Raw genomic sequence first — 12,299 nt, forward strand, 5'->3', positions numbered from 1 at the left:
TTTCTCTCTCTCTCTCTCTCTCTCTCTCTCTCTCTCTCTCAGCAAGAAAGAAATAAAGGAAGAAAGGAAGAAAGATAACTGATCAATGTAATATACTATGTTAATAGAATAAAGAACAGAAACCACGTGATCATCCTATAGCTGCAGAAATGCTTTTAACAAAACCTAACCACCTTTCGTGATAAAACTCAACCGCTAGGAATAGAAGGAAATTTCACCCACATGATAAAGAGCATCTACAAAAAACTCATGAGCTAACCTCATACTTAATGGTGGAAGACGTAACGTTTTCCCTCCAGGATCAGGAATAAGACAAAGATGTCTGCTCTTGCCACTTTTCTTCAACACTCTGCTAAAGGTTTTAGCTGGGACAACTGGCCAGAGACGTGTGCCGAGGTAAAAGAAATAAGAGGCCTCCATATTAGAAAGGAAGGAGTAAACCCTATTTGCAGATAATGTGCTAGTGTATACAGAAAATTTTAAGGAATCCGCTGAAACAAAACTATTTGTTTTGGTAATACCAGAACAATATATGAAAATCAAGAGTTTTTATATGCTAGCAATGAGTAACCTGAAATGAAACTAACAAAAAATTCATTTATGCTTGCATCAAAAAGAATAAAATACTAAGGAATGAGTTTAACCAACGAACTACAAGGCCTATATATGGAAAACTGTTGAGCAGTGCTAAAAGAAAATGAAGACCTTTGTACTGAATCATCATCTTCATACAGCTTTATACAGTTGAAGTCCATCAATACAACATTCTAATTATTTTTATGCCATTGTCTTTCGAGTCAAACAGAAGAAGAGTTACCAGAGCAATACACTCAGCCTATCTCTGTATTTACCTACGTTGTAGCTTTACAAGTGCTCTTTATTTCTTCATGTGGTTTTGAGTTACTGTCCTCCATGGCTTCATTTCAGCCTGATGGCCTCTAGTATTTTCTGAACAGATTTCTATGATTTCTGTCTCTTCATTGAGATTCTCTTTGGTGAGACACAGTCATCATACCCATCTCAATTCTTCAAGTATGGTTTCTTTTGGTTTTTTGAATTTATTTGTAATAGATGCTTTCAAATCTTTTTCACTAAACCTACCCTCTGGGTCCCTTCAAAGGCAATAACTCTTCCCCCTGTTTGGGGGCCATACTTTCCCGTTTCTTTGTGTGTCTCACAGTTTTTTGTGGACTCTCAGGAATATGCCAGGAGCATTTCAAAGCTTCTTATGGACATCTCATCCCCCAGACATTCCTTTCAAGGATTTGTTTTTTGTGTGTTTTAGTTTTGGTTTTGCTTAGTCCCTTATTCGCCCTAACTGGTAACCTCAAGGCAGTTGCAATACAATACAATACAATTGCCAATGATTGTTTTGGCCAAATGTCTTGGGGATGAGCTGGCAAACCCTTGGATCAAATAAAGACAAGCTCTGAAAGGGAGTTTTTCAGCAAAGTATCAGGCAGGTCAAATAGTGACCATTCTCTGGGGATGGGGCTTCTGGGGGAGCTCCAAGCCCTTTCTGCCCGCCTCCAGTGACCACTAGGCTGTTTGTTTTTACATCTATCACAGTTGTAAGGCTGCTGATTTTCAAGGCTACCATGGATCTTGGATAGAGAGATGAGATTAGGGAAAATTAAAAGGCCACAAATCTCACTGCTGTCGCTGAGACGCGGCTGTTTTGTTTGAACAAAAGCTTCTTAGATGGTTGCGAGCCTTTTGTTGTTAATTTCCAGAGTTCCGAAAAGGTTGATTTCGATCATTTTTTTTTAAATTTTTTTTTCAACGTTTATTTATTTTTGGGACAGAGAGAGGCAGAGCATGAATGGGGGAGGGGCAGAGAGAGAGGGAGACACAGAATCGGAAACAGGCTCCAGGCTCCGAGCCATCAGCCCAGAGCCCGACGCGGGGCTCGAACTCACGGACCGCGAGATCCTGACCTGGCTGAAGTCGGATGCTTAACTGACTGCGCCACCCAGGCGCCCCTGATTTCGATCATTTTTGCCAGTGTTCTCTTTGCCTTCATGGAGGAATGGTTTTCAGAGATTCTTGCTCCACAATTCTGGAAGGGCTTCCTTCCCACCCATTCAATCCCCACAGCATTCTCCAGAGGTGAATTATTCTAGCCCTTGTTATTGTTGAGGAAACATGCTCGGAGAGGTTACGTGGCTCACCTGATGAGGCGCAGCTCATGAGAATCGGAACCAGGATCCGAATCTCGGTATGCCTGTGCGATTTCGGTGTGGTGCGTATCCTGACCTCTCTCCCACTGCCTCACCTCATGCAAGGTGCGCTCCAGCACCCTTTCACTCAGCCCTTAGTTCCCTCCTCCGTGCCAGCTGTTTAACCCACGGGTTTATTTAGGAACTCGCCTGTGGGAGGATTGCTCATCTCTGAACGTTGCACATAAGAAGAATACTTGGGGAGTTTTTTGAGCACCGGCAGATGATGGTTCTGTTCTAAGGTTGACAGGAGGGAGGGAAGCAGCGATGACAGAAGCTCAGGAGAGCATCCTTCCTGCTCTGTCTGCCATCAGGAATGTCAGCTCATGTCCTCCCCAGGGGAGCTGGGACACGAGGGTGCGTTTCTGAGTCACACGCAGGTCAAGCTCTTCGGCGCAATCCCAGTCTGCTCCCCAGCAACGCTTGTCCGTGGTTCCCAACGTCTCCCAGATCATAGAGCAGGGAATCAAAATCTGGGCGGGTGGGTAGCAGCCCTGAGCGCCAGCCCATTCTGGCCCGCAGGAATGGAAGCCCAGAGCTGAGTTGTTCAAGGACTAAGTTCTAGCATTCTAGGGAATGGGATCGCACAGTGAACGATACAGACAAAAATCCTCCCTCAGTGGAGGATTATGTTCTGGTCAGGAGGGGGCGTTTTGTGGTCCATCGGAAAGTGATAAGTACTATTAGAGACAGAGAGCAAGGAGAGGGATGGGGAATAGAAGAAAGTAGGGAGGTGACCATTTTTAAGAGGGTTATCCAGTTCATACCCCATCTCTTCTGACCGGAAATTCACACGGTGGTGAGGAAGCTTTGACAGTGTGCTCATGCCCTTGGAATTCACCGTCCTTATCATGTGCCCTATTGCCTAGAGAGATGGCAGAATGGCTTACTGAAGGTTTAGTTGTGGCACCAGCTAAGAGACCACACCCTGTGGGGTTGGGTTGTCATTCCACAGTAGGCAATACATGCCTGCAAACTGGGAGCGGAGGTGGTAGGGTCTTCTTGCATGTGACAAAGAATAATCCACTGAAAATGTTTTGTTTCCATCCACACACCCCTGGGCTCCCTGGATTTTGAGGTTCTAGTACCCAAAGGACCCCTACTACTCCAGGGAACAGACTCATGGTTCAGGTAGATTGGAAACTGAGTCGACCCTCTGGCCATTTGGAAATCCTCACTTGCTGAACCGATAGAAGTTACTATCCTGGATGAAGTGATAGATTCCGACGAACGAGGGGAAACCGGGTGGCTTTTCCAAATGAAGCCAAGAACTGTGTCGAGAACCCAGGAGATTTCTTCAGGCACCTCTTTATGTGGCTTTGTTCAAAAATAATGGTCCATAGGAAACTGTGCCAACTGATAGATACACCACTAAAGACGTTGCTCCTGTGTTACATCTTGACTTCTGGTGATTGGCGATCGGCCATATGGGCATTCACATACGTATATTTATACATTTACATATGTCCATGCCCATGTAGCCAACCAGCGAAATCAAGACATAGGGCAGCTCCAGCACTCCAGCTGGTTCCCCTCATGTCCCCTCCGAACCAATCCCCCGCCAGAGGTAACCACTACTCTGCCTATTTTTGACTTCATATAAATAGACTCATAGAGTATATATCCTTTTTTTTTTTTAATGTTTATTTTTGAGAGAGAGAGAAAGACAGAATGCGAGCAGGGGAGGGGCAAAGAGAAGAGGGAGACACAGAATCCAAAGCAGGCTCCAGGCTCTGGGCTGTCAGCACTGAGTTTGACGTGGGGCTCGAACTGACAAACCGTGAGATCGTGACCTGAACCGAAGTTGAACGCTTAAATGATTGAGCCACCCAGGTGCCCCCTTTTTTTTAAGTTTATTTGTTCTCAGAGACAAAGCACAAGCAGGGGAGGGGGAGAGAGAGAGAGAGAGAGAGAGAGAGAGAGAGAGAGAGAAAATCCCAAGCAGGCTCCATACTGTCAGCATGAAGCCTGATGTGGGCTCAATCCTATGAACCATGAGATCGTAACCTAAGCCGGAATCAAGAGTCGGACGCTTAACTGACTGAGCCACACAGGGCCTCATATATTCCTTTGCATCTGGCTTTTTAAACTCAGTATTGTATCTGTGAGATTCACTCATCTGCGTATGGCCTTTTAATTGGTCTGTAGTATTCTTCTGTATGAATGTACCACCATTTGCTTACTCATTCTGCTGTAGATGAATGTTTGGGTTATCTCTAGTTTGCGATTATGACGAGTAAAGCAGCTGTGAGCGTTCCTATACCTGTCTTTTGGGGAAAATATGCATTAGTTACCACTGAGTACATACACCTAGAAGTGAACTGTCTGAGTCACAGGGAATATGTATGTTTAACTTTAGTAAATACCGTCAAACGGTTTTCCAAGGTGATTCTAACAATTCATTTTTTAAAAAAGATTTTATATTGAAGTGATCTCTACAGTCAACGTGGGGCTCGAACTTACAACCCCAAGATCAAGAGTCACTGCTCTGCCGCCTGAGCCAGCCAGGGGCGCTGAGTCTAGCCATTTAAGACTTTTCCTCACAGTGTTATGAGAGTTCCAGTTGCTCTGCAATTATTGTCTACACTTTGCGTTGTCAACCATTTTAATTTTAGCCAACACGTTATGTCAAAAGTTCAGAACAAAAAAAGAGAATCGGGGCGCCTGGGTGGCTCAGGGTGGGTTAAGCGTCCAACTTCGGCTCAGGTCGTGATCTTGGGGTTTGTGAGTTCTAGCACGTCGGGCTCTGTGCTGACAGCTCAGAGCCTGGAGCCTGCCTCGGATCCTGGGTCTCCCTCTCTCTCTGCCCCTCCCCTGCTCGCATTCTGTCTCTCTCCCTCAAAAATAAATAAACTTAAAAAAAGAAAATCAGCGAATTGCTGAAGTAATAGTTAGAAGTTTATGGTGCACCCACCAAAAAGACAGTTTGCAAACGAGGAGCACTCACACCAAAACACAGAATGAGGCTCGGAGGTATATCATCATAGAGCAGCTTCTAGAGTGTGGAGCGTGGAAGCAATGACTATTTGCTCTTTAGTGATTGGGTACAGTATTAGAATCTTCTAAACTAAAAGGAAATTTGCTGGTGGTCGCCTCACATCAACTTTGGGGAACTACTTTGGTTTCACTTGTGATTTTCAGAGGCACAAGCAAGGTCAAGTTAGCTTTTGCTAGTCTTGCAAAATAAGCTAAATTAAGCTTTGCTTGTATGACGACACTGGCGTTGTCAACTCAGAATTTTCGAGTCTGGTCTCCATTTGTATTTGATTTTAACAGGTGGATGCTTGTAGTATCTCATTTGCTCTTAATTTGCATTTTCTTGATGAGTATTAATGATGATCACCTTCTCAGGTGCTCATTAGCCGTTTTGATATTTTCTGAAGTACCATGCTCAAGTACCCAAAAATGAGTTGGTATTTTCCTCATTGATTTGTAGAAATTCTTCTAACGTTCTGGAAAGAAGTCCTTTGTCAACAATGTGTACAACAGGGCTGAGCTCGCCGTTGCCCTTGGCTGTGGAGCCGTGTTTTGGCACCAAGGGCGCAGCATCCGTGATGAACGTAATTCAGATTGTTTGTGACCACTGGGTACATACACTTGTACCCGTGGGATTTGTCCTTGGATGTTATCTAGACAAAAAGAATGATGAAAAACGAACTGCCTTCCAGAACAAGAGTGTGTTGCTTAAAAGGGAATTGAGACCCAGTGAAGAAGTCACCTGGAAATAAAGGCTGTGACTGAAATAAAGAATGTTCACCTTAAAAAAATTAGGAAATAAAAACACACTATTTTCAAAACGTATTTCAAGTGTATGTATTGAAAGCTTATGTACCCCACTCATTCTGAGGCTTGCCTTCTTGACCTGTCTTGACGAGAAGTTGTTTTTAAAGTTTATTTGTTTGTTTCTTTATTTTTGAGAGCGAGAGAGACAGAGCATGAGTGGGACAGGGGCAGAGAGAGAGGGAGACCCAGAATCCAAAGCAGGCTCCAGGCTCCAAGCTGACAGCACAGAGCCAGACACGGGGCTGGAACTCACAGACGGCGAGATCATGACCTGAGCTGAAGTTGGCTGCTTAACCGACTGAGCAGCCAGGTGCCCCATAAAGTTTATTTTTGAGAGAGAGAGAAAGAGAGCACGAGTGAGCTGGGGAGGCGCAGAGAGACAGAGAGAGAGAGAGAGAGAGAGAGAGAGAGAGAGACAGAAACCCAAGCAGGGTGGCTTGATCTCAATAACGTGAGATCACCACCTGAGCCGAAACCAAGAGTCGGGCACTTAACTGACGGAGCCCCCCAGGCGCCCTGAGCAGTTGCTCTCCGTTTTGATGAAGATTAACGTTTTATTTTGTGGTGAGTACTTTTTAAAGTACTTATTTGGGAGACTTCATTTACTCCAGAGCCATGAAGGCATTCTCCTAAGTTTTCTTCCAGAAACTTGACTGTTTTACCTTTCACGAGTACGTCCACAATCCATCTCAAACTAGTTTTTGAGTTCGGTGGGAGGTAGGAGAGCCAGCACCTTTAAAGGAAAGGACCATTGTTTCCTCAAGGATTTGCAACGCATTCTTGACTCTGGGCTAAAAATTAGCTTCCCTGCGCACAGATTGAATTGTGCCATTCTCCTGCCTAAGTGTTTTCAATGGCAACCCATTGTTTAGATAATGTCCAGGCTCTTGCTTAATGTATCTTAACAACACCCCGCTCGATTTGGCCACTTCCAGTTTCACAAGCCCAATCTTGTGTCCATCACCCCACTCTAAACTTAAAGACACGCTGAGCAGAGCGTTCCCTTGGACACACTCTCACCTCTGAACCTTTGCCATACAGAATGCTTCCGTAGGTTACACTACTATTCAAACTTCAGGTCTTACCTCCTCCAGGAAGCCTTCTCTGACTGCACATTCCCTGTCCCTTAACTCTAGGTTGAGTGACCTCATCATGTGCTCTCTTGTACTCCGGCTTGTAATTGTGTTCCGGGGTTAACTTCTCTGAGGGGAGGGAGGCCCATTTAGTTTACATGGAAGGTGTCTCGTAAATATGATTGAATCCGCCACGGATCCAGAAAGCGGGCGCCTCAGGGAAAGAACGGGGTTACAATTCTCAGATTGAACACTTGGCGAATAGGTTAACACTTCTGAGCCTCAGTTTTCAAATCTGTAAAGTGGGGACGCAATAGTCTCTATGTAGGCCTGCCAGAAGCATCAAATAAGATGCTGCACAGAAATCCTTAGCGCAAGGACAGGCACACAGCGGACACTTTTAATATTAATAAAACCATAGGGACTCACTTTTCCCTTGCGCATGCGCCGTCCTCCGTACGCCAGCTACCCTGCCCGGCGCGCCCCTGCGCGTCCCCACGCGTGCGCGTGTTCGACCGGAACCCCAGCCCTGGCCGGAGATGAAGGGGCGGGACCTTCGCAATACGCCTGCGCCCTGAGAGGCCGTGCGCCGAGGAGGCGGGGCCGCGCCGGCGCGCAGGGCGTCCCGGCTCCTGAGCATAAACAAGAGCGGGCACGGGATGAGGCGGCGGTTGATCCCCGGGCAGCCAGCTGCGGCCAGCGAGGCGGCGAGCGGGGCCAGGCGCCGACCCTGAGCGCACCCGACTCGCCCTCCCGCGCGCGAGCCCTCGGCCGGGGCCACCCTCCCGCTCGCCCGCCGCGCGCCCACCATGAACCTGGCGAGTCAGAGCGGCGAGGCCGGCGCCGGCCAGCTGCTCTTCGCCAACTTCAACCAGGACAACACGTAAGGCCGGGCGGGGGTTGGGGCCCGAGGCCTGGGGCCGGGAGGGGGTCCGGGCCCGAGAGCCGGGGCTGGGGTGGGCGGGAGCCTGAGGCCGGGTTCAGGGCCGGAGATTCGGCCTGGAGGTTCGGGGTGGAGGCCAGGGCGGGCGGGGGCGTCCCCGGGGGCGGGCCTGGAGCGTGGAGGGAGGGGCGCTGCCCTCGGGGACCCTCCCGGCTCTGCGCTGGAGCTGCGATCCCTGGGCGGGGAAAGTGATGGAGATAAGGAGGCTTTTCACCCACCGACGGATAGGTTGCTTTACCTACCTTTTGGGACCTCCCTTCTCACAAAGTTGGGGCAGAACTTTGTGCCTTGACTTGTTGTCCCAGCCGCTTCTGGAGCAGTGAGCGTGGGTTTCTTCCTCTTATCCCACCTGCCCTTCTCCCTCGGCCCTCTTCCCCCACTCTTTCCCCTCTTCAGGTCCTTCTTGTCTCTTCAGGCCCTTCTCCTTGTCTCTGCATTATCTTAGTGCCCTTTTCCTTTCTTTCCCTTTCTTCTTGTCTCGTTGTTCTTTTTTTAGGTAACTTCGATGTCCTGCCTGAGCAAGAAACAAACTTAGCCTTAATCCTGGCCTCTGATCTGGGGAGAAACTAAGTCAAGGGGGATGTGGCAGAGAAATACCTGAGGAGTCTTGGTGCTTCAGGGAATGGGCCCATCCTTAGGGAGAGAGAGGCCCACTGATGCCAACCCATGGATTTGGAACGCTGTTTGTCCAAACGCCTATGGGTTTGAAGCTGATTCTTCAGAGGCTGTCTTGGTGACCTGTGAGGATAGTTACTAGATGAAGTTTCTGGAGAAGGAAGGAGCTGTGGAAGGGAGGAGAGCCATCTTGGGAAGTGAGTAAGAGGAAGTGATGTAAGTGAGGAGGAATGGGTCATTGGCTTCATAGTAAGTAGTTGGTCGAGTTGTTACTGGCGGAATGGAGTCAGCAAAGTAGAAAATGAGATTTTTTTTTTTTTTTTTTTAAATGAAGAGTTCATTGTAGAATGGCAAGCAGGCATCAAGTCCGTGGCATGCAGCGGGTACTCGGTAGCGCCTCCCCAGAATTGTGAGGTTAGTGCCGGGTGGCCCGGCAGTGGGACTGCGCTGAGGTTAGAAGGAAGCAGATCCCCTTTTCCCAAGTGCAAATGAGGAAACTGAAGTTCACAAAGGCTCAGAGCTGTGCCTGGGTCCTAGAGTTGGTTAATGTGGAGTGTGGGCAGGCCCGAGTCTCTTCCACTGCCCTTCCCACTCTGCCACTGTCTTCTCTACCTAGAAAGTAGGATTTTGAGGATGGTGAATTTAGGCATCATACTGTAGCAGTCTTTAAAGATTAAAACTACCAAACGCTTAGTGTTCCACGTGAGTAAAAACCAGCACAGCAAAAGCATTTTGAATAACCTGTTGCCAGTGGTTGTGATCGGGATAGACTTATGTTATGTGAACCCAGGAAGCGAATAGAACATTTCAACAGATTAGTTTTTAAGCCCTTAGTGTTTTTTGTTTTTGTTTTTAAATTTTTTTTTAACGTTTTTATTTTTGAGACAGAGACAGATCGCAAGCGGGGGAGGAGCAGAGAGAGAGGGAGACACAGAATCCAAAGCAGGCTCCAGGCTCTGAGCTGTCAGCACAGAGCCCGACGCGGGGCTCGAACTCACAGACTGTGAGATCATGACCCGAGCCGAAGTCGGACGCTCAACCGACTGAGCCACCCAGGTGCCCCAAGCCCTTAGTGTTTTGAGATCGGTTAAGAAACGGTAGCTTTCTGGGTTTTTATGTCTTGTGTAAGTTAGAGAATTTCCAAAACGTTTTCTACCATTTTTTTTTCCAGCTTTTCACTATTCATCATTTATGTTGAAAGGAAATCAAATATGAGAACATATTCTCTTTGGCTGTTATTTCAAATGGGCTTTCAAACTACATACACAGTAGAAAATGTCGGTCTGGCCTGAAGTTAGACCTTTTCACACTTGAAAGTCACGTGCTTCCTCACTCCTCAGTGAGTCTGGAAGTTCAGGAGGTTTCTGTGTCATAATTTGGATTTGCCAGAAACCTTGATATACTATGAATGTAAACTGTTAAGAAATAGTAGGATAGGATTATAGTAAATTATTAAGAAATGGGAAGATAGGATTTAATCATTGATTAAAATGACTAATTTGTCTTGAAGAAATAGACATGTTTATGAGGAAAGGCTATACAGTTTACCCCTTTGTCTCCTTTACCCGTCTCCAGAATTTAATAGAAGAACACAGTTTTTCACAAGACAAAGGTTGTCGGTCTAGGATCCACATTCACTGTGTTCAGGGAGAAAATCTGGAAGCAATTTCACTTAATAGAATACATGTATGTTACACAATAATGCTTAACAAAAGAATATTCCCTGTACACCAAACTGTCTGTCCTGCTTTTTGTACTAGTAATATGGTTTCAAATATTGTGTTAATTTTCCTAGGATTCTCATCCTAAAAGTATGAAGAAGTGCTTTTTTTTTGTTTTTGTTTTGTTTTTTTACTATTTGTTTATTTTTTAGTTAGAGCAGTGAAAGAGGCACTGAGAACAGTTGTTTTCAGTCATCTCGCTATTAACTGGTTAGTTCCAATGCTGGTTTCTGAAAGTAACCGTTTGAACGGTTTACTTTGGAGGAATTTTTGGCTTTTGAAATTGAAGTTAATAAACTAGTAAGAGTAGCCCTGAAATGGAAATGTCAAGGACTAAATTCCTCCAGTGGATGCCGCTCGTCTAGTGGGAAATCTGTGATTTGGCGATGTCCTTTTTAAACTACACTTCAAAAAGGGGTAGAATAAAGAAAGGGACTTGATTCTCCTGGTCTCCTGTTGACAGGATTGAAGTTGTTAGTGTCCAGAAAATTATAGAGATGCTTGTTTAACTGAGTTTCTTCTACAGTGACAGTTGTTATTCTGGGAAAGTCACTTCTCTTCACTTTTTTCTCATCAGTAAATCGAGAGGCTTGATTGTAGATGGTCTTTAAGGATCCTTCAACCTTAAAGTTTTAGGCCATTCTGTCGGCTGAGTAGAGGGAGTGTTGGAGGAGGGCAGGACAGTCACCCAGGAGGATATTGCCCAACAGCAGTGGCCCGTGGAGAAAAGACCAGTCAGCCATCAGGACTTGGTGTGACCCGTGGGACAGGCATGGTGCAGGGAAGTTCAGGTTACTCCCAAGTCTCTGGTTTGGGTCTAGTGTGAACAGTGATTCCATTATGGGGACTCGGTTTGGGGCAAAAGATGAATTCTGCTCGGCTGCTATTGAGTTGTCAAGGCATCAGGGCTAACCAGCTGGAGGCCTGCGGTGGAAATGCTGGGAGCTGCGGGAAGAGCCTGCTGTGGAGCAGACTTACTAAGTAGGGCCCCAGGGTCTACGAGGTGTCCTCCTTGGGTTCCTTTTTATGCGTGTGGACTGTTGCCACCTAACTCTAATCAAGTAAGATAGTAGGAAGGGAAAGCCTTTCGGGACTAACTACTGGTAAGAGTTTACGAAAGAAAAAGGAGTTAAGAGAAAGATCTGATTGACGCTTTTTTTAGTGGAAATTCACTATCTTTTAGATATTGAGCGCTCAAGTTTCAATTCAGTGATAGACTTGCAGTTAAAGATGGTGCATCACACAGAGGCATTTGTTTTGGCCCCTCCCAAAACCCTGCTGAAATGTCAGTCAACAGATTACCCAAAGATATATATTTAAGCTTATTTATTTACCGTGGGGAGAGGGGGAAGCAAGGAAGGAGTGGAGAGAGCTTCCCAAGCAGGCTGTCCGCACCGGCCTGACAAGGGGCTCCACCTCCGGAACCTTGAGATCATGACCTGAGCCGAGATCAGGAGTTGGCCGGTCGCTCAACCGACTGAGCCTGACTGAGCCACCCAGGCGCCACTCAATATTTTAAAAGACTGAAACCCATAGGATAGGGAGAATGAGGAAGGAGTCACTAGCAACATTCTAGAAGCTAGCAAGTAGTACAGGAAGGTGATCCCGGATTGCTGGTGGAGAAAGCAGAGAGCCAACCTGGCGTAAACTGCAGAATCCCCAAAAGTCTCAGGATTGGCAGCCTAGGGAAGCTCTAGAAGTGGAATAAAGGGGGGTGTGGTGAAAATAAAGAGGATTGGCCCTCAGCATGTCTCACAAGCACTCACTCTCCCATCCTGGCAAAGGACTTAGGCCTCGTCTCAAGACTATATAACAGGGTCTCTGGATTTTGACACCAGGCACAGGTGAAGGCCGGGCTATGGTGTTGAAACGTGGGACTGAGTAAATATAACCTTTTTTCTAGGATAGTAAGCTGGTTTTTTTCCTTCGGCAGTAAAAGATCTCA

At 46.6% G+C, this 12,299-nt stretch overlaps 1 protein-coding gene and 1 pseudogene across 1 annotated transcript in view; both read left to right on the forward strand.

Annotated features, from left to right (window-relative positions):
- Positions 1–5,737: 5,737 nt before the first annotated feature.
- On the forward strand, positions 5,738–5,947 carry LOC147572871 (NADH dehydrogenase [ubiquinone] 1 beta subcomplex subunit 1 pseudogene; annotated as a pseudogene).
- A 1,750-nt stretch (positions 5,948–7,697) lies between these two features.
- WIPI2 (WD repeat domain, phosphoinositide interacting 2) overlaps positions 7,698–12,299 on the forward strand; it is a 38,950-nt gene continuing 34,348 nt past the window's right edge. Inside the window, exon 1 of the mRNA XM_086692242.1 lies at positions 7,698–7,958. Coding sequence (XP_086548368.1) covers positions 7,885–7,958 — 74 coding nt within the window. The 5' untranslated portion in view covers positions 7,698–7,884. The remainder of the gene's footprint in view (positions 7,959–12,299) is intronic.

Source organism: Puma concolor, chromosome E3 (assembly GCF_028749965.1).
Source record: "Puma concolor isolate L17-30 chromosome E3, mPumCon1.1.hap2, whole genome shotgun sequence".
NCBI classification, from domain to species: Eukaryota; Metazoa; Chordata; class Mammalia; order Carnivora; family Felidae; genus Puma; species Puma concolor.